At 44.4% G+C, this 21865-nt stretch overlaps 1 protein-coding gene across 1 annotated transcript in view; it reads left to right on the forward strand.

The window, feature by feature from the left end:
- Positions 1-430: 430 nt before the first annotated feature.
- Adamts3 (ADAM metallopeptidase with thrombospondin type 1 motif, 3) overlaps positions 431-21865 on the forward strand; it is a gene marked incomplete at its 5' end in the record, with an annotated part of 233149 nt that continues 211714 nt past the window's right edge. The window contains 2 exon segments of the mRNA XM_005392768.2: positions 431-458; positions 16219-16610. Of these exon segments, the coding sequence (XP_005392825.2) occupies positions 431-458; positions 16219-16610 (420 nt within the window).

A 21865-nucleotide genomic window follows, 5' to 3' on the forward strand; every position in this document is an offset into this window, starting at 1 on the left:
CCGGTGCCGCGGGCCGAGGGCAGGCAGGGCGGTGCGGACCGCCGGACCCGGCTGGCCGGGGCAGAGTGGGGAGGGCGGCGACCCCCAGCGTCCCCGCCCCGTTTAAGGCTTCTTTCTAGCCTGTTTCAATGCGGAGGCTGCTCTGCTCCTGACCCAGCACGGGAGTTCTCCGAAAAGACCACGAGTGTTAGAATTTGACACACTGAATTACAATTAAAACTGCAGACGACTCCCTCCCCCAAATGGCTTCTGAGTTGGCCCGGGCGCCTGTCACACATCGCCCGCGACGAGGCACAGCCGGCACCGGCCCGGCCCGGCTCCCGCGCCTGATTAGCAGCTCCCGAAAAGCTCCGGGTAGAAGTAAGACGCAGGTGGTGATAAGACGAAACCCAGTAACTGTGTCTTTTTCTCACCCCCCTCTCCTTTCCAGGCTGGTCGTGAAGAAATGGTGCAAATAGGTAAGCCTCGTTCTCAGATGTCATCTTATCTTAGTTCAAAGTGGGGAATGAAGGGAGCTAAGTAAGTAGTTCTGAAATTTTTCCTATTGGTGGTTAAAAAAAACAACCATAGTCCAGGAACATTTCTGTTCCCTTTCCGGAGGAGGGTCCCGCTCTCAGGTTAAGTTACAGTGATGTCAGACTTGTCCTGGCAGCTAGGCTTGCAAGCATGGGTTTATTACTGCCCCGTATCATCTCTGGTGTGCACGTGGAGGGGCAGAGGATCTGGAAGATTTGGAGACAAATACAGCTATCAACTTCTGTAGCATTGGAAGGAGCAGGTCTGATTAGAACAGAAACCGAGTTGTAAGAATGCTACAGAGAAAAGAGGAAAAATGCAGTACAGAGAATGGAAAATTTTCCTGCTTTTGGTAAAACCCTTTAATGACTTCTCTTAGTCCGTCTGCTTGAAATTAACCTTTGAATGTGCAAGGCAGTATTAACACCTTTTGCAAATAGTACCTAAAACCTCAGCGTTGATGCTTTGGGGATTATTATTCCCATTTTCTGGGTGAGGAGACTAAGGTTCAGAGAGTGTAAATGATTTGTAAGAGGTCACTCCAATTTGTTCTGAATACAGAGACTGCAAGTCGTCTGGCAGGAAGCTAGGCTATACTCAGCCTTTTTATACACATTTTATTTGAATTATTCTAAAAGATAATTCTTTTTCACTGAGTATTTTTCTCTGTAAATTCTGTGTTTTTGTTAAGTGATACTGTAGAGTCCTCTCTTTGGAGAACAGTTCTCATTACCACTGCTGCTCACAGTTACAAATCACTGACCATTCATTAAATGCCAGGCACAGGGTTAATTAGTGTGTGTGCCTGGGTCACCTGATTTCCACAGCATGCTCGGAGGTAGGTGCTGGGGAACTTGCTTTACAGAAGAGGACAGTGAGGTCTGAGAGGTTGCAGCTGCCTGTGCAGCAGGTAGTAGATCCGTACTTGTCACCTGAGGGCACAAACCTGGATCCAGGCTTCATGGTGTGCCAGGCAGCTCCTGGGCTCAGGTGACTTATGTCCTAATAAGCCAAGTGTAAACTGAAGATGTCAAAGTCAAACATATGCTTGATACTCCTGATCACCTTGGAGTGCTAGTTTAGTAAGTGGTGTGCTCGCCATGCTGGTGTGGTCTTGCAGGGTGAGAGCTGTAGCTCTCGCTGCTGCCCAGCAGCGGGCATTGGCCTCGTGGAGCACTGATGATGCCAGTGTTGCTAGCTGGGGAATGATTGAGATTCCAAGTGGAGGCACGGTTTTTACTGAGTGTGTCTCAGTGCCATCTTGAAGGTGGGAAACCATCTGTGCATGTGGTGTGCTGTGGAGGGCATACGTTGAAATGCCAATCAAAAAGTCATTTTATATAACTGCTCAGAGGTGCAATTTGATCAATGATAAATTAAGAAGGAATAATACAGATTCTAGATTTTATTTATATTTATTGAACCACTAATTTGCTAGAGAAATTCAAGAGCTCTGTACAGTTTCTCAATAATTTGATGTCTGAGAAAGAACAACAATTTAGTAAGAAACTGCAATTATTTAGAAGCTAAATTAAAAGAAAAACTGTCCAAATATACATGTGGGATAGTGCGTGCAGTCTTATAGCTTGCTGGTTCTTCACAAAGAGGCTGCTCATGCGCGTGGCACCAGCGGCTGCATCTGTGGGCCCGGCGTTACTATCGCCCCGCCTCCCACCTGCCACCTTCCTGGCGCTGTGCCCGAGAACAGCGACCGTCGTCCTCTTCTCACAGGACACAGGAGTTTTGCCAGTACACTGGTGCCCAAACTTAATTCTGTCCTCGATTCTGGTTGCAAACTGAACTGGGCGAGAACCGAATCGAATTTCCCCATTAGGTCAATATTGAACTTAACCATGGAATTTGATTTGGTTCTTGTCCAATTTGGTTGTGACTAGAATCCTAGAAAGAATTGCCTTTGGGAACTGAGGTATCACTACTTTTTTTTTTTTAGTAAATAGTATCACAAACTATGTACTCTATTGTATCTTACTTAGGGTAGCTGTTTTTAAAATATGTCTCCTATACCTTGGCCCTGGACTAAGAAGCTTTTGTGTAGGGTGAGGGCAGTGAGATGGGCTGGGTAGGGCAGAGTGCATGTGGGGTATGCCTCCTATGTCGTCTCTCATGGGGGTATCACACTCTTTTTTTTCTCCCTCAGCCAGTGGAGAGGTGGTATGCAGGAAAGTATGAATTCTGTCTAGAGAAAAATGGGAAAGTAGGTCTTGAACCCTGTCCTAACTTTAGACCTCTTTAGTCAATCGGAGAGGAGCTACATACCTCCCCAGACACACACCCTAATAAATAGCTGTGGATGTCTGAGAAAGAGAAAGAGAAAGAGAAAGAGAGAAAGAGAGAGAGACAGAGGCAGAAAGAGAGAGTGAGACAGAGTTTCCTGAGATCATTGACCTATTTCTGTGTATGTTCAGAGAGTTCTTTCATTTCTGACTCAGCATATGGCCTTGGTGAGATCCTAGGGTAATTGTGGGTGGCTGGCTGGCCTGATTGGGTTAGGAGGCTTGTGCTGTGACACATCTGGCTTAGGAAATAATCATAGTTCTGTAGAAACTGGAAAATATGAAAAAGAATTCTGAGTCCCTTTGTCTCATAAACCCTCACTTTTGAGACTGCCGGAGAATCTGTTCAGGAAGGGTCACCGCCATGGTTCAGGGAAAGCTGTGGAGGCAGCCACTGGGCCCTGAGCTCTTCCCTTGCTGTCACTCCGGGCCACTCCTCTTCCCGTAGCCAGAGATGATGGCTTGGCTTTCCTGATCTGGTTCCCGGACCTCTCTTGCTGTGATCACTGTTACTGTTAAATGTGTCCAGCTTCTCAGATGATGTGAAGCTTAGCCCATCACCCAGCACCAAGGAAGATAGTTCTATCTGAAATATTTCTTCCTGTTGTCTTACTGCTCTCTTATCATTGTATTGAATACTTATACTGTGTTTCTGTATTTCTCTGGACTTTTGATAATCAAGTCCCAAACAAACTTCCTTTAATTCACAGACTGTGTTTTCTATATAATGATTACTTGTTTTGTGTATTTTAGTGTAGTTTTTTCATCTCACTACCTTGAGGACTTCACTTTAATCTCTTCACGCCGATAAACTGTAATCTTTTTCTTTTTCTCAAGGCGTCCATTTCCAGCCATAGTGAATGTTGCCACAGTGCTCTACCTAGGTCATTACCCATACCTCAAATGACTGCTTAAGGAGAGAGCCCTGCCAGTTGGTTACTGAGTAAAAACAAGTGAACAGGATACGTTTTTGACAAGTGGCTTTTGAAAACGTTTGTATGGCATCAGTTCCCTCTGGCAATATAAGAAAATATTGATTGTTAAACTTCTAGCTAAAAATAATTGTGACTTTGTTCTTCTTGATCTTTGACTATAACATTTTACTATTCCACAGTTTCTGAAAGATGCAACGAGTCCATCATTATTCTAGTTCTCAGAACCTCAATAAATATGAACAATTGCACAAATGCTTTCGTAATTTTATTAGAAGTTTAAAAAGATTCATCTACCTCGTAGGAGAGAATCTGAGAATTACATATTTTTAAAAATGGATAGCCCGGTGTGGGAAGGTTCCTAGCAGAGGGGCTCTGTTCCCATGTCTAATTGATCCATCCTGATTTCCCAGGTGTGTCTGCATGACTTCATGTGCTGGGCTTTGCTGACAAGTGTAAATCCTGGGAGAGCTTCTGTGGTAAAATGTCAATCTCCTGTTTATAAAAATGATTGCCACAAAGTCAGCATGCTGAACCTTCATGGATTTTAGAATAAATTGTGAGCAGCGTGAAATACTTTATCTCATTCTTAAAGTGACACTTTCAGAAAGCTGTAGAAGGTAAAATAGGACATATAAAGCATCAAACACTATGGCCCTAAATATTAAATCACTGGTTACAATTTTTTTCATGTTCAGTAAAATGTATGTTTATGCATATACATACAAAGAAAAAAAGAATGAAATAATTATTCTTAAGATGGAGTTCTCTTTATATGTGTTTTTTGTTTTTGTTTTTTTCCGGTACCAAGAACTGAACTCACGACCTCATGCTTGCTACGCAGGCACAGTGCTGCTGAGCTAAATCCCCAGCCCCTTCTCTTTAATATGTAAAAACCTAACTTTGTTGACAGGTCTGGTCTGCTCCATTATCTAAAATCTGAGCTGCATACCAGTGGAGGGAGGACCTACTAACATCCATTGTCTTTATCAAGTAGTCAGAAGCAGAGTGTGTTGCCTGTGTCCTCTGAGAGTCTTACCCTACCACTTCCTAGCTGCTGAGATTAACTCCTCAAAGTCCACTCTGTTATCTGTCACCTCGGCACAAAACCACTACTGCGTAGAGTTTTGATGCTTCTGCAAAGATTCATAAGTTGCTGGCCCATGGTAAAGCAAGCTGGGTTACTAGCTGTGTGCCTCAGACCGGTCTCTTTTTTCCCCATGAAACACTTTTACTTATAGAGAGGCACTTCATTCTGATTCCTGTATTTTAGATAGGTGGTCCTGCCCCCATGCATTCTCAGAAATTTAATTTACTGTACTGTAGACTTGTAAAACTAAAGCTGTGTAGCTCACTGTGGGCTAGTGCAAGGCAGATTTTCTTTTCATGTTTAACCTGCATGCCGATGTGTCTGTGCAGGATGGCTTAATTCATGGGGTCACAGGAGTTCAGAGGGTGGGTGCTGAGTAGGAAGAGTACAAAAGTAGTTACCCCAGATGGATTACACACCAGCTACATTTTGTTTATATGTTACTATTCCCAAATGCTTTGGATCAGAACTGTTTCTGATTTCAGAATGTTTTGGGTTCTGGAATATGTGCATAGGTTTTATCAGTGACAATCTCTAATCTGAAAATTCAGAATCTCAAAGGCTTCCCAATGTGGTATTTTCTGAATATCACATCAGTGTTCGACATTTTGGGTTTCAGAGCATATCCAAGTATGGATTTTCAGATCTGGGATGCTCAACCTGTACCTGGCCTGTTCTCTTATTTCTCTTTACCTTATTGTAAGTTTCTTTTGATTTCACTGAAAGTTCCTGAATTTAGTCACAACTATTTTTTGGATAAAAGTGTCAGGAATGAAATTCGTACAAGTTGAAAAGGATTAAAAGATGGAAGTTAGCTATAGCTGGATGCAGAGTCCCAGTGCCGTGGCAGTGGGTGCCTGACTCCCCTCTTCCACTTCCCCTTCACCCTTCTCCCATCTTTGTCCTGGCTCTTCCTCACAGCGCCTCTGTACTGGTTTTATTTTTCAGCAAGGATCAGACTGGTCTTCATCGGCAGGCATCTCTGGGCTCTCCTTCCACCTCTCACTTCACTTCACAGAACACCTTTCTCTCTGACAGCTCTAGTAAGCTTCCTGGTAGCTGCAGGCGCATCCTGGAACCGTTCATTGTGGACAGGGCAGGTGGTGCCTAACGTGCAGGACTGATGGCTGTATGGGACAGCTAGCCCGGAGGGAAATAGGGGTGCAAACAAGGAGGAAGTAGGAGTCGGCGCTGGGGTGTCCCCGCCATGAGGCCTCTAGCATACTAGGTGGGAAGTAGTAGCTGTAGTAGAGAATAAGGGTCACTGAGATGTCTAGTTCTCTTGGGGCCAGTGAGTGTGTTGGGTTACGTGGTGAAAGGGGATTAAGTTGGTAAGCAGAAGTAAAGTTGCTAATCAAGTGATCTTAAGAGCAATCATCCTGGATTAGCTGGGTGGTTGTCTTTATAAGTGGAAGAGGGGGGTAAAAGAGAACTGGACAAAGGGCAGCGTGGAGACTGACCTGGTATAGTGACTTTGCAGATGAGAAAGGGGACCAGGAGGCGATTGTAGTGGCCTCAAGAGACTGAAAAAGCAAGGATGGGCTTCTCTCCCAGAGCATCAAGAGGGAGGGAAACCTGGTGCAGGGGGTGCCGTGGCTTTCTTTCAGGGCATCTGTTTCAGACTCGACCTCTGGTGTTGTCTTAAGTCACCAGACTTACAGTGATTTGTTACAGAATCAATGAAAAACTGATACAGGGTGAGTAGACTGTCCCGGTTTCTTGTTTTTTTGTCAAACCATAAGCTAGACTATATAGACTTGAGAAGTATACTTATCACAAGTCAACGTTCAGTGAAAACTTGTAAGGATGCTCTCTACGTTTCTTAATTTACTTAGCCTTTGTTTCAGGGAACATGTTTATTTTTGTGGCTTTGTATTCTAGATCCAATGTTAATCTTTAAAAATCCTAGCCCTCAAAGTCATGTAAAAAGTGTGAGAAATATTTGTACAATACCTAGTGTAGTTCTAGAGTCTAAAATTTCTGATGATGATGGACACAATCAATAGAAGCACTTCTCCTAAAGCTAAGATTGTAGGGGCTGGGAATTTAGCTCAGTGGCACAGCGCCTGCCTGGTAAGCGCAAGGTCGTGAGTTTGATTCCCAGTACTGTAAAACACCAGCCCGCCCCCGACCCCCTGAAAAAATAAAGCTAGGGCTGGGGATTTAGCTCAGCAGCAAAAAGCGCCTGCCTGGCAAGCGCAAGGTCGTGAGTTCGGTTCCTGGTACCGGAGAAAAACCCAAAAAAAAAAAGAAAAAATAAAGCTAAGATTGTAATGCTAAAACATTTGGGCCTGGAGCTGGGGATTTAGCTCAGCGGCAAAAGCGCCTGCCTTGCAAGCGCAAGGTCGTGAGTTTGGTTCCCGGTACCGGAGAAAAACGAAAAAAAACAAACAAACAAAAAAAAAACATTTGGGCCTTTCTTAAGCACACAAATTTCCTGTGCTATTATTGTGTTATTATTTGGTCATTTGAAGTTGTGGCAAACAAAACATTTGGATATTTCTCTTTAAAGTATAGTTTTCTTGAAAGAGTCTTTTACTGATTTCATGTTCTGGAACACTAAAGAGTACGTTGTTCTTTTCTAAATGGCTTTCTTGAATGTTACCATTATGCAGTTGCCACAAATATTTATTAAAAAGCCAGATTAAATGAGTGAGGATTTTGTAGTTCACCGCTGTTTGTTTTTTCTCTCTACTACCTTTTCTTTTTTCACATAGTCTTATGGGCAGGCTCAGACTATGAAGACAGACATGCAGAGCTACTGTGTCTGCCTTGCAGTGATGAGACCTTGAGGGCACACAGCCAGTGAAGAGGATTTGGCTGTGTCCGTGGTCTCACCATGTGCTACAGTGGAGTTTTCACTGCTTTTGAGAGAAGATGGTTCTCCTTCCCCTAAGTATGTGCAGCCTTGCGGAGTGAACTCTGTAGCATTTGGTGTCCAGACACTGTAGAAGTGTCTAATGTCCACTTGTCACCCTCTTGCAACCTTCCTGGAGTGGTTGGCTTCCCTTATTTCTGGTCCAGGTCATTCCTTTATCCTCGGCTCAGGATTTGGAAGTTGTTGGAGCCACTGCTTCAGCTGACCTTGAAAATGCTCATTTGATTTCCCATCTGAGGCCAGATTTCTGCACAGGAATGGCTGTGCCTGGTGAAGGAGGAGGCCAGTGTGAATGGCTTTTCTGATAAGATGCCGGGTCACTTCTCCGGAGATAAGCCCTCTCTGAGGGAGGGCGTGCAGGGCTGGATTTCAGAGCTGCTCTGGACTGGGGACTTCAGTCCTTCTGATCACATGGGATTCCCCGCTGGCTGGGCCGGTACAGGAGGCCTGGGAGGGGGCAGTGGGGACAGCCTTCCTTCTCCACACTGTAGTGGGAGGTGGTGATCCAGCAACAGCAGCATCAGCTTCCTTCTGCACTGACATCTTGGATGGGCGGGGTCTTCCTGTGCTTCCTTCCCCCCAGGGCTCAGCCCCCATTTTCATAATTGCTTACCAGAAGCCACCAGGCTAGAAGCAGCTTCCATAGGGTGCTGTCTGACTCCTGACCTTCCGTGCGCAGCCACCCATACAGCAGGGCCCGCAGGCAGCGCAGCATCGGTCAGGCATGGCAGAGGCGCTGGGCACTGCCGTGACAGGCAGGCCTCGCAGTGTGGACCTTGCCACCAAGGGTTCTGCGCCCGTGTGGGGCACCAAGCTTGTCTTCAGCTGTGACTTGCTGGCTGGATGTGTGGCTCGGATGGGCCTAGGAGGGGGCCAGCGTGGGCCTGCCGTGCACCCGCGCTGCCCCGGCCGGTCAGACAAGCCAAGCCCACCCGGCCTGAGCGCGCCCGGCCTGCGGAGCGCGAGGGTCGCCACTGCCGGCCGTCCCTGAGAGGAGCCCGGGTGTCCCTGCCCGCAGCCCAGGTCTGAGCGCCGTGATTCACGAGCTGTGACTTTGGAGGGCGCTGGATAAGAAGCAGAAGGAGCAGGAGGAGCGGGCGGCGTGACCTCGCGGGCCCGGAGGAGAGGCGGCCGGGGGTCTCGGCGGGGCTGGCTGGGGGGCGCGGGAAAGGAGGTCCCACGAGCGAGTGCGAGATGCGGTCCGGAGAACCTCGAACCGCAGAAGTTGGAGGAAACAGGAGGAGGTCATAGTCTTTCAAACAATTATCAGATATTTTTATGATTTTTTTCTTTCTGAGGTAATGGTAAGCCCTGAAGCTGTTCAGAGAGACCAACATAGCAGTGTTAATTGCTAACTCTGCGCGTGTGCATGCGCGTATGCGCTGGGGTGACTGAACTCAGCGCCCTGACGTCTTGTCCTCACTTTTAAAGATAAGAACTGATGGACAAACACTGGAGTAGCCCAGATCACTGATGCAGTCTCTGGGGAAGCATCGCTATTTTAGGAAGTCTGGGTGTTTGGAATCATTTTCCTGGGGCAGTTTCGACAGGATTTTGTTATAGTTTGTGCAGCCCTTAGTAGTGAGGGATTTTGGACTTGCAGGATTTCCATGTGAGGGGAGGAAGAGTTGCAGCGATTGGAAGGAAGGGCAGCTTGAGAGAATTTCCTAGTGCTGGTCAGTAGGGCTCCAGTGACACCTTAATGGGGACAGAGTTGAAAGGAGGCAGCTGTTCAGCATGTTTTGGGAGAATCTGCAATGTGAGCTGAGCAGTGAACCGCGAGGCGAGCTAAAGAATTGGGTGAACATCACTTTGCTTGCCGTGGATGGCAAGAGAGGGAGGCCTGTTATTTGCACCAGAGAACCAACCTGTTCGCTTGAGGTTCGAAGAATTATATGCAGCATGTCGCACGGAAACAGGCGTATGCTAAAGGTATCCAAAGGCGTAGACATTATTGAGGTTTGGAAACCATAAGGAAAGCATGCCATGCTTGACATTAAGACAGAGTCAGAGATCTTTAAGTACAGATTGAGTGTCCCTTACCCAAAATGCTTGGGGTCAGACTGTTTTGGATTTTGGGATGAACATATATGTGTGTGTGTGTGTGTGTGTGTGTGTATAGAGGTGGGAGGGAGGGGGATATTTTGGGGGTGTGATCCGACACTAAATATGAAATTAACTTGTATTTCATATATACCTCATATGTATAGCCTGAAGGCAATTTTATATAGTATTTTTTTGTGTGCCTGTATTTTGATTTGGAACATGAAGTCAGTGTAGAATTTTCTACCTATATTTTGTTTTTTTTTCTTTTCTTTTCTTCTTTTTTTCTTTTGGTACCAGGAATTGAACTGAGGACCTTGCGCTTGCCAGGCAGGTGCTTATGCCCCGAGCTGTATCCTCAGCCCCTCTACCTGTATTTGTCAATACTCAAAAAGCTTCAGATTTTGGAGCATTTTGGAGTTTTGATTTTCAGGTTAGGGATGCTCAGTCTGTATGTGGAAACAGAACATTGCCTTCGCAGATCCTTTGATTAGTTTGTATAATAATTACTTGTGTCTATATACAAATATGCTTACACACACATGCCTATATCCACAAGAATGTGGTTATTTTACACAGGGCAAGGAGAAAGAAGTCATTATGTTAAACTTAAGAATGAAGAATGTAGATACAAGAGAATTAATTCCCTGGAAAAAATTTTTTTCATCTCACATACTGCCAGTAAAGACACAACAGCACTTTTCATAGGGGTCGTTCAAGTTTCTGGGAAGATACGGAGAATAGCACTGTCTTGCCTGCCTGGTTTCTGGACATGTTGGGAAATAGAAAACACGAGAGCCATCGGTAAAAATAAAATGCCTCATGAAAGAGACGAGAGTGCAACCTTGGCTGTCACTGTGGCAGGCACCTGACCCCGGTCCCCACCCTGTGTGTGTCAGGCCCACTGAGGCAGGCTGCCCTTCAGGTGGCGTGTGGAGGCAGACACGTCTCTTTGGCAGGCTCATCCCCAGAAAGAAGGACAAGGAAGGAGGGGCTGTGTGCAGAGGACCTCTTGTGCTTTCCAGACTTTGTGGTCACATAGATCATTCTTCACCAGTGATGGATGGGTTGGGGGCAGAGAGAAGCCCAAATCCTGAGAGAAGACCCAGTCCTCACAGAAGCAAGCGTAGGCTAGGATATTCCCCCTCTGATTCAGAAACACATGTCTGCTTTAAGATGCCTGAACTGTATAGAGAAGCAAACATTACATGAATTTAAAGGCATTTGCAATTACTGACCTATACGGTTTGGATTCTGTGAATATCCAGAGGGATCTTAGAATGAGGCTGGTTTCCTGCTGCTTCCCCTTTAGAATAAGGGGCTCCATGTCTGCCTTCCTGGAAGTTTGTTTTATATCCATTTCTTGATTACATTCTTTTGTTGTTATTTGCAGCTAAATTGTGTGACCTGAATTCTGTGAGATGTTTGATTTGCAGGTGAGCACAGACTTTAAGAAATCTATATGAGGTTTGCAAGCAGAATTCTGGCTGGAGAAGCACATGACTGTGTGTGCAGCTTGCCATCGTTGTTGCAGGGTGGTAAGGTTACTATCTGGGGGAAAGCCCTTCAGTCTCATACTGCTTTCATGCAGCTGTTCACTTCTACATGCACCAATATGTTTATTAAGTGACTTCAGGTTCTGTTTTAGTCAGTGAGAAACTGTAGTGAAGACAGTACATTTCCTGTCTTCATGAGGCTTATGTGCTAGTAGATCTACAGAAACAGTAGACAAACATGAAAGTAAAAGTGGTAGGCTGTGAGATGCTGGCAAGATTTGTGGAGAATGGAATAACATGGGGTGATAAGATGGTTATGGGTGGTCAGGAAAGACCTCCATGAGAGGGTCTGAGAGAGTGAGCCATGCTGCTCTGGGACTGAGGAGGGACACTTAGGCACAGGAAGTGGCAAGTCCAGACACCTGGAGATGTGAGAATTCCCAGATTCAGGCTGTAGGAGTGCACAAGCCATTTTCCTCTGATGGGACATTTGAAGAGAAGAGCAGACACTTCGGTTCTTCTGGCTCTCTTCTGAGGATGACTCAAAAGAGGAAGAGCAGAGTTAGGAGTAGAGTGAGAATGCACATTCGAAGCTGAGGTGGTGGTGGTTTGGGCTGGGTGAGTAGCAGGTGAAGTGGGGAGGACTGCTAGAGTCTGGATACATTTTGAAGGTAGAATCAACCATAGAATTAGGTTAAAGACAGGTTTGTGGTATGAAGAGTTAAGGATGGATTGGTCAAATTTTGATTTTGGGGGAATTATAAGCATAGAGTTGCCATTTACTAATGAGGGAGAAGAACAGATCTGGAAACGAAGAGATTGGGAGTCTCCTTTAGGAGGGTTAAAATGCCTCCTGAAAATCCAGAGGATTTGGGAGAGAAGAGTTCACAGGTGAAGCCCGGGCTAGATGTGTACAGTCCTGAAGTCTTTCATGGTTATGAGATGGGTGGTGCTTAGATACTTTTCTCTCATTGCTGGGACAAAATACCTGCTAGCCAGACTTAAGGAAGGAGGTTTTAGTCCATACTTGGCTGGCTCCAAGGCAGAGTGGTGCATGGCAGAGGGCAACAGTTCATGGTGGTAGAAGACAGCAAAAGCAACATGAGCAAAAAGGGAGGAGCAGCAGCAGAGAGCAAGCCTCTTCCCCTCCCTTACACTGTACGCAGGCCACCCCCTCTAAGGGGGGTGCAGCACTCACACCCACAATCCTAGCGTTGGACTGTGGGTCAATCACAAACTCTAGAAGACCGCTCCATGACTGCATGAGGCTCTGGGTGGGGGACATCTGGACACAAACCGTAACAGGTGGGCTCCTCAGGCAGGAGATAACAGGCACAAAAGACTCCTCTTTTGTGGGCCATCTTGCTGCCTTCCATGCTGACAGGCCAAGGAGATAGAGGGATGGAAGGAGAGGAGAGTGAAAAAGGAAGACCAGTGAGGAAAGGAGGGGAGAGAGAGAGGAAGAGAGAGTGTGCTAGTGCACATGAGTGAGCATGGGTTCTGGAAGCTAAAGTATTTCAAGAAGGAAGGAAAAATAAACAAGCTGCTGATAGGGCAGGTAAAGAGCTCAAATGCTGACCACTGGCCTCAGCAAAACTGGTCATCAGTGACCTCAGAAGAGCCCATGTCTCTGAAGACGGGTGAAGGAATAGAGTGTTAGGTAGATGGTGTTCAGGTCCATTTTGTGTTGCTGCAACAAACTCCTTGAGCCTGAGGAATGGGAAGAGAGGTTTGTTTCTTACAGTGTTGCAGGCACTGGATTCCGAGGCCAAGGGGCCTGCAGCTGGCAGGGGCCATGCTGCCTCTTCATCCCATGGGGAGCGTGACAGGCAGCCGTCACACAGATGAGGGGAGTGAGGGGCGCAGACGGCCTCATCCTCTGTCAGAACTCACTCCTGCCACAGGACATTGATCCATGAGGCAGAGCCCTCAGCCTGTGAGGAGGGTGGCACCAGAGGGTTGCTTGTTGTCGTTATTAGAGATGAGGACATGATGGACACTTATTATCTGTTGGTGGGAATGTGTGGAGAGCATGGTGAAAGAAAAAACAAGACGTTTCCCAGCAAGGTTCCTGACAAGGCATAAGAGGTGGAGAGGCATGCACAAGCTGGGCGCTTGCTCTCCAATAGGAAACAGTGCTTTCACAGTACTAGCAGGCCGGGGGACAGCTACATGGGTCGCAGGGAGGTCGTGTCTGCTGATGCTTTGGCAGTGCATGACCAGCTGCAGGGCTTCACGGAGGCTCCCGCTCTCTGTGCCTGTGAAAGTCATGGTCACAGAAACCTTTTCACGTCTCCTGCTGGGGTCCCTGAGCCATCGCAGCTACAACTGTACAGATCCTGACTTTAAAATAGAACATGGTGTTATTAAGTAGCTAATTCCCACTTAAATTGGTAGTGTTAACATTTACTGAATCCCTTGTAAACTCCCACTTAAAACTATCACTGGATCCATGAAGGTGGAATGATTACTGTCCTCCAGCTACCCATTGAGAAAACTGAATTTACAAGAAGTACACAAGCCGAGCGTATAACCCTGGCACTTGGGAGGCTGATGCAGGAGGATTGCCGTGAGTTCCAGGCCAGCCTGGGCTACATAGTGAGTTCAAAGTTCCACTACATAGTGAAACCCTGTCCAAAAAAAGAAAAAAAAAGAGTAGACACACTTCATTAAGGAATGCAGTTCATTCCCATATGCTGTACTACTATGTAGAAGAAGCTGGGTTTGTAAATGCATAATTTCTGAATGCAGTAAATCAACACCCGGTATAATTTGGTTTTCATATGTAGTTGTAATCTAAGATTAAAATCTTTTGATAGCTTTGAGCTTCTACCCACTACTTTCATTTTTTCCTCACTAACTCTCACAATTTGAGAGTGTTTTACTGAAGTTATACTGGAAGAAAAATTGGATAACTGGCTGTGGATAGATTTAGGGTCTGTAGGTCTGACCTTAAATTAGACATTGCTGGCAAGATGGTCCATGCATTCTGAGGCGTATGCGAGCCCACCATCAGATGTGAAACCCTCTGTCAGATGTGTCACTCTCACTTGCTGTGAGTCAGGCCTTGCAGATGTACTTTCGCAGTAGAGAACAGGGGCAGTAATATCTGCAGCTGTGATTGGTGCATTGGAGATGATGTACTCTCAAGTGGAAACCGCAGAGCACAGCATCTCCTGTGCCAGTGTGTATGTGGCAGGTGCCTGGGCATCCCTTTGTCAGTTCTGCTAACTGCTGTCCAGGAGCTGCTGGTAGAGAGGCCAGGGGCTAAGGAGTGTATCTGCCTTACTCCCCAGCTGGAAAATGACTGATTCAGGGTTCAAGCTCAGAAATGCTTGCTATGTGTACATTTCAGGAATGATTTATTATTTAGTATTAGGAAAGCTAAAGCTTTATAGAAATACACTATCCTTGTTTTGAATAAAAATTTCGAACATGTCTGTCACTTAAAAATGAGGCTGTACCGGAGAGTCTGAGCAGGAGGCCGGGCGTCCTCGTGGGTGTGTAGAGCCTCCTGTGTCTCCCCAGGCTCCAGTCTTCTGCAGTCGTTAATCCTGCTGTCAGTGTATTGTCTACTTTCTTGTGTGAATTCCTTTCAGAGGGGATAGGAAGTCCATACGTTGAAATTAAGCATTGGTTCCTCCTTTCCTTGAAACACTAAACTAGTTAGAGAAAGAGTTCTGAGATGACTGCTGCAGGCAGGTGCTCCTGGGGCTTGGGCATTGCATTCTGTGAGTTGGTGTGGCTGGTGTTGTAGAGATGAAGCTGAGGTTCTGTATGGTCCTCTCAGTCCACGTTAAACAGATTCACCTGGCGGGGATGGTGTGCATGGGGTCTGTGCTAGGTGGTGTTGGGAACACTGCGCCGTGGGGCCTGGGGAGCTCCTTGTCCTTAGAGATCAAAGGTTAGTCTGAGTTTGGCTGAGTGCCCACCCAAGGGCTGGCCCCACCCTCACTTGTAACCTCCCCTTTATCACTCTGAAATTGCCACTTCTTTTTCTAAACCGAAACACTTGGAATCGCCCACCGTGGATTTGTCGTTAGAGACCAGGCCATTGTCTGTGCTGCGCAGAGCTTGTCGGCGGTGCTGGTGCCAGGCTTATCCCTGAGCTGTCGAGGCACTCATTCTGTGCATTTCACAATGAGCAGTTTTTGTTAAATGCATTGGTTATTATACGTGGCATAGTGATAACAAATACACAGTTTCTAAGCTGTTCTCTGGTGGCTGGTATCTGTGTGTTCGAGTTTTAGATTGTTACTGCCTTTTTGTCCATTCTCCTGACTTTTTGTAAATGAGGATTGGTGGGACACAGCGTGACATAGCTCAGAGAGGTTGTGGGCTTTGGTGTGGCTTGGATTTAAATCTGAGGTTCACAGTTTGATTTTCGATACAGACCTTTCCTGCATTGGTTTTTTTCCTTTGTGAAGTATAGCTTTTAGGGTTTTTATGACTAAAAACAGGTATAAATTATAGCAGTGTAAGCTGCAGTGCATAGTTTACAGGCTTATCATAGGAGTGACATGAGGTGGCTATTGGAATTGGTATAAACTTTAGGATTTCTATGGGGAAAAGACGAAAAGAATAAAAAATTTTCTTCATAATAGCAATCTTGAAAAAGCTTGTAGCAGACACTACTTATGCCAATAATAAGTTATTTGGTTTTATAACTTGATTTTTAAGCAAGCCAGATATATTTAATAGAAACTTTTATTGTATTTATGTTCTAAAACATATAAAATGAATATTCACAGTGTAATACATTTTTTAATTTTAAAAAATGATTCATTGAGTTACGTAAGTGTATTTAGAACATGACTTTAGCTCTCAAAATTGAGTATTTATGAGATGGTTCAGGAACGTACTTCTGCAGACTGAGGTCCGCTGTGAGGTGGGTACTTGATGCCTATGCCGTGTCCTTCTGTGTACTCTTGCTCCGCAGGGTCCTACCGTTCTGTTTTTTACCCCACAGGTTTACCAGTGAGAAGGCATAGAGAATATGAGCTGGTAACTCCAGTCAGCACAAATCTAGAAGGACATTATCTCTCCCACATCCTGTCTGCAAATCACAAAAAGAGGTCACCGAGGGATGTGTCTTCCAACCCTGAGCAATTGTTCTTTAACATCACTGCATTTGGAAGAGATTTTCATTTGCGACTAAAGCCTAACACTCAACTAGTAGCTCCTGGGGCTGTCGTGGAATGGTACGAAACTTCGCCTGTGCCTGGGAATATAACCAATCGACCCGGAAGTGCTTCAGAAGGAATCTGGAGAACGGAGCCTTTGCAGACTAACTGTGCTTATGTCGGTGACATCATGGATGTTCCAGGAACCTCTGTTGCCATTAGCAACTGTGACGGTCTGGTAAGACTCATTCCATTGTGCACACCTGTGTGTGTGTGTGCGCACTCACAGGTGTTGGGGTGCAGTGTTTCTTTTGCATGGTTTAGAAGGTGGAGGTACAAAGGAATCCTGTAATTCACTGTTAGATTTTGAGAAAAGCATTAGCAAGTACTTTACTGTCAAAGATTTTGCATTGACTTAATCGAAAACATGAAGACAACATTATCCAGGAAACAATAGACAACTATCCTAGCATGTTTTACGTTTTCCCCTGGGGTATTTTGGGAGATTTTATTTCCTTATTTTTAAAAAATTTTTTGAAAACTTTCTAAAGAAACATAGATTCCTCCAGAAGGACTGTATTTCATTTGCTATGTGGAAACTTTGGCTATCATCGTAAGGTATTTGGAAAGTGTTCTTAGTTTTCTAATGGAATGCTGAAGTGGGAAATGAGCAGATTTCTTGTCAGAATTTGCACAAGCAGCATGACTTTATGAATGTGAGATGTACTTCTGGGATAGCTTTTATTTTTTTCAAATAAAATGCCCATATATTGCTTTTCAGTTTTGTGCTGAGGCCAACAGTAGCCACTCCTCCTTTCTGACTGTGTAGGTGTGGTATGTTCTTCTGGTTTAGTGTCTCTGCTCTCACTTGAGAATTGTGTCAGCGTTTATGTATCTTCCATGCACAGCTGACTCCAGGTCTTTGTTCAGAAAGAACGACTCTTTTCCCCGTGGTTTTCAGGTTGCTGTTCCTTGGGAATTCAGAGCTATTGCTATTACAAAGCCACTGCTTCTAGGAGTTCACATAATATCCCATTCCTTATAATAGTTATTCTGTGTTGGTTGCTCTTTGTCTATAAGTACCTTCAATATTTTGGTTTTGTCTTCTAGGTATACTGTTACCAATACAGGCCCAGCCCAATAGAATTCTGATAGCATATGTTTTAGCAAATACTGGTGAGTTAATTGTGCTTTAGGCTTTATTTTTGCAGGCTTGCCCTAACTCTGTTTGCCTGCAGTTTTTAGAACTCGGTGCAGGAAACTGTGTAATATGTGTGTACCAGGTCCAGGTCTCCCTCTCGCCTTGTGTTAGTGTAGTATTTGCACCCTTATACTTGTTGGGAGACCATCTTCTGGGCTTGAAGACACGGGGAATCACTGACATTCTTCTCATTCTATATAAAAGATTGAGTAGACCAGGATTAGTTTAAGTCTTTGAATTAAAACAAAACAAAACAAAACAAACAAAACAAAACAAAAGAGGACTTTGTAGAAAATAAAACCGAACAAGGTTGGATTCAAGTGTTGATAGAGAGGGGTTTTAATTCAGTGCTACAGTGTGAAAGGACATTGTACATAATGGTATTGTTTTATAACATTTGAGTAACATTTTATAGAATAAATTCAGCATTTGTTTTTAGTTTCATAGTATAAAAGTTCTGTGCTATTTCAGTTAAGATTTGAAACTTGAGATATTAATTTGAAAAGCAGTTTAAGGAAGGGAAAAATGAAATAATTTTAATGGATTGTCACAGTGACATTTAAATCTAGCTTAATAATCAGTGCTTTTCTTAGCAGATGTGTAAAATTCTGTAGTCAGAGATACAGAAATATAGAGAAATAACAAGTTTTTATAAGGAAAAGGGAAATAGTTATAAAGTGTGAAGGAACATTGTTAGGATTGATTAAATTTTCATGTTTAGGATATAGTGTTAACTGCTGATATCATGTATCAATAATATAAGCATAATGAAAGTGTATGTGTATAAAACTTGTAGACAAAAAGTGTTCATCACTTCATTCTTTGGTCTATTAACTAATTAGTTAATTTAAAACATTTGTAGGAAGCCAGTTATGGGCCTAGCACTATTCCAGGCACTGTAAAATGGTAAAAAAAAAAAAAATCATGGTTATATCCTATAGAGCTTAAAGATAATAAGTTTGCCAAAGAATTTAAGCATCAAAAATCTGGCAAAAATGTACCATATATATGTATTTATACACATACATATATTCTTTAGAATATATATAAGCATATTTATCTTGGATCATCCTTAAGGGAAGTATGTTTTGTAGAGATTTTATGAATGAGACAGTTTCTAAACAGAAAGAGTGACCCAGACCTTGGGTTTGATCCAGAAAGACTGGGCCTGGCCTGGTAGGCAGCACTCCATGCTCATATGGAGGCCTTTTCTAGAGTTTTTAATTCCTGCCAGCTGGGTCCCTGGAAGAAGAAAGCAGATAAGACCCAGGAAGGTTCTGGGAGGCTGTCAGGAGACTTGAGGTGTAATGTGGTGACTGTCTCCTTGAGCTGGAGACGAACTCTAAGCAGTAGCATTGCTGATTGGTCCACATAAGCCCTCAGCAGAGCTATAGTGAGAGGGTCATTGGTGAGAATGTGGATGCATTTAGCTGATCAGCAGTTGCCTGAGTTCTTTGTTCCTCTGACTTGGTACCTAGGGGTTGAAGCTTGACCTTAGGAAGGGAAGCAGGGATATTGAAAGGCCATGCTTAAGAACTAATCCTAGGGGAGATGAAGCCAGTGCTCTGGAAGGCATAGGATTATAATCAAGTCCAAGTTGTCCTAGGAGAAACTGATCACTTCTGGCCTCAAAACACTGATGAGAAAAAGCCTGCCCAGCAAGCACGTAGTTATATTGGAATGGAAGGGAATGCCATCAAAGCCCTGGCTGCATCAAAGCTTTGGTCCGGTGATCAGTCTGCTTTAGAACAGTGCAACAGGCTTGTGTCTGATGTTCTGTATACTTGGAGCTGTTGCTCATGGGAGGAGCTGCAGGCCATGCTCATGAAAGCTGACGGGCTTGCAGCAAGGCCTTCCCACGAGCAGAACTCTTACCCCTCTCTCTCTCTTCTGCTGTGTTGTCAGGTGCGATGTGGGTATGAAATGTGGAGAACATGAGTCAGAATTAATTTGTATTACACAGAACAGATTTAATGTAATTCAAAAGCCCCAGTCATACCTATATGACTCTGCATGCCATAAAGTTGGGTTTGTGTTTAGATATAACGTAACTGAATGAATTTTTTATAGCAATTTGGCTGTACTTTATATGTGTTGAGTCTAATAGTAAATGTTAAGGTGGGGCTTTTATTTTGTGTCTTCATTTTATTTTTTTAGTAGCAACTTATTATTATTTTTTCTCTCAAAATTGTGGTTTGAAATGAGAGAAAAAATATTGTTTCTGTGCCCAGTTAGTTTGAGAAGGAAGCAGGGTGCCTTAGCTGATTTCACCCATGTTGGACTTCAGAACTGTGACTGAAATAAGTAGTCTGCTGGTCCATGTAACTTCATGAAATAGTCAGAGGAAAGACTGGCTTTATGGAAGGGGACAGAAGAACCAGTGTGCTGAGTGACATATGAAGAGCCAAGACCTAGAATGTGATCCGGACATGGCTGCGCATAACTAAAATATTCTGCAGTGGCTTTCTGAAGTCGACAGTCTTTTCATAAAGGAATTGATAATAATTTTTTCCCAGTGTGACCAAGAACAGTACCTGTTCCTGTCTAATGTTGACCCTTCCTTGTTCTCTGCCGAGATTATCACTTAGGAGTGACTAAAGATTGTTGACCAACTGCCACTTTATTCTTGTTCTAGAAGGCCTTGCTTATACATAAGTATTGAGTTACTCAGGCTTAAGATGTCCCACGTTTTTTCTGTCTTGGGAGCTAGGGATTGAAACCATGTTGGGCAAGCACTCTACCACTGAGCTGTATCCCCAGTCTTGGATTTTCTTGTTAGTTTTGAGATGGCATCTTGCTAAATTGTCCAGGCTAGCCTCACACTTGCAGACTTCTTGCTGCCACCTTCCTAGTAGCTGGCTTGTAGGTGTGTGCTGTCATACCTGACAGACTGGCGTGGCTTTCTGTAAGTCGAGAACAAAGCCCTGCATCTCCAGACAACTCCCATCCCCAAATTACCCTAGCAACCAAAGCCCTGATCCTGTTACTATGTGTAGTTTCTTTGTAACATATCTTACCAAAGTGCTGTCGGCATCCTCTACTGTGTGTAATGAGCTCAGCAGTAAGTGCTTCTGATGGCCTTCGGCCTGAGGTATTGACTTTCCTGCCTGTCCACCTCTGGAGCAGCAGACCACCTCTGGAGCAGCAGACCATGGCAGGTATTTCAGACCACTTGATGGGAAGACAATCCTGGAATGCACAGTCTCCCCGCTGTCTCTGGAGCAGAAGACCATGGTGGAAAGTCATGGTGGTGGCAGGTATTTCAGACCACTTGATGGGAAGACAATCCTGGAATGCACAGTCTCCCCACTGTCTCACCAAGAAATGGACAACAAGATATATGTTTTCCACAGAGTCCTCCTATTTGCTCTGTAATGCCATTAAGCCACCCTTGTCAGTAGTGACAGTTCACAGCTCTCCTGGTGGTCTATAAATTTTCCCGAATAAATGTTTGTTTGGCTAGTGGGCTTTATGTCATGAGTTCATAATATAAAGAAATTGAATTTTTCTAGACTTGTTGAAACAACATTGCCTTGTTAATTCCCCTGGATTGTCATCAGAGGGAGCTGGTGGAAAGTGTGGGACTGACGAATTGGTTGCTCTCCTGGGTTATGAAAGTTCCGTGATTTCCTTATGGGCTGAGTTTAAGATCAAGGAGTTTACCTAAGATGGAGGTTTTCAGCATTTCTTTGAAATTTGTAATTCTTCCTTCAAATGGAATGACCAGCGGTTACCTAATGAAATAATATGTAAAGTGGGGGAATTCAGGGAAAGTTTGGTTGAAACAGAGGCAGTTCTTTTCTTCCCTATCCTCACTCTCCACTGGTATACTCCCTGAGGGGTGCTAGTTTAGGCAGGACCTGGACTAGGAAGCCAGGCATTTTTGGAAGTTAAAGTTAACTCCTTAGGAGCCATAAATGAAACTCTTTTCTAAAATAGCTGGTAGTCACATCTGGTTAATATTAGAGGCATTTTATCCATGTTAGGTTTTGGACAGAACCAAATGCAGTCTTTGTGAGCAATTGCAAACTTCTAACAATATAGCCCCAGTTCCCTGCCTTAAGACATTTGCCTTGGGATTTGATTGTCTCAAGAACTCGCTCTTGTCTGCCTGTTTCAGAAGTCTAGCTGCAGAGGTCCTACTGAAAAGTCTTTTTACAGTGTTATTCATGTGCATGTGATTGAGCACTTTGCTCAGTCTGATAAATGAAATGTTTGGTACAAAGAATAGGTACAAGTTTACAGCCATTTATAGTGTATTTAGAAAAGAGGGTTTTTGAGGGTTGATCTTT

The sequence above is a fragment of the Chinchilla lanigera genome, unplaced genomic scaffold, assembly GCF_000276665.1.
Source record: "Chinchilla lanigera isolate Chin_1 unplaced genomic scaffold, ChiLan1.0 scaffold00046, whole genome shotgun sequence".
Taxonomy (NCBI): Eukaryota; Metazoa; Chordata; class Mammalia; order Rodentia; family Chinchillidae; genus Chinchilla; species Chinchilla lanigera.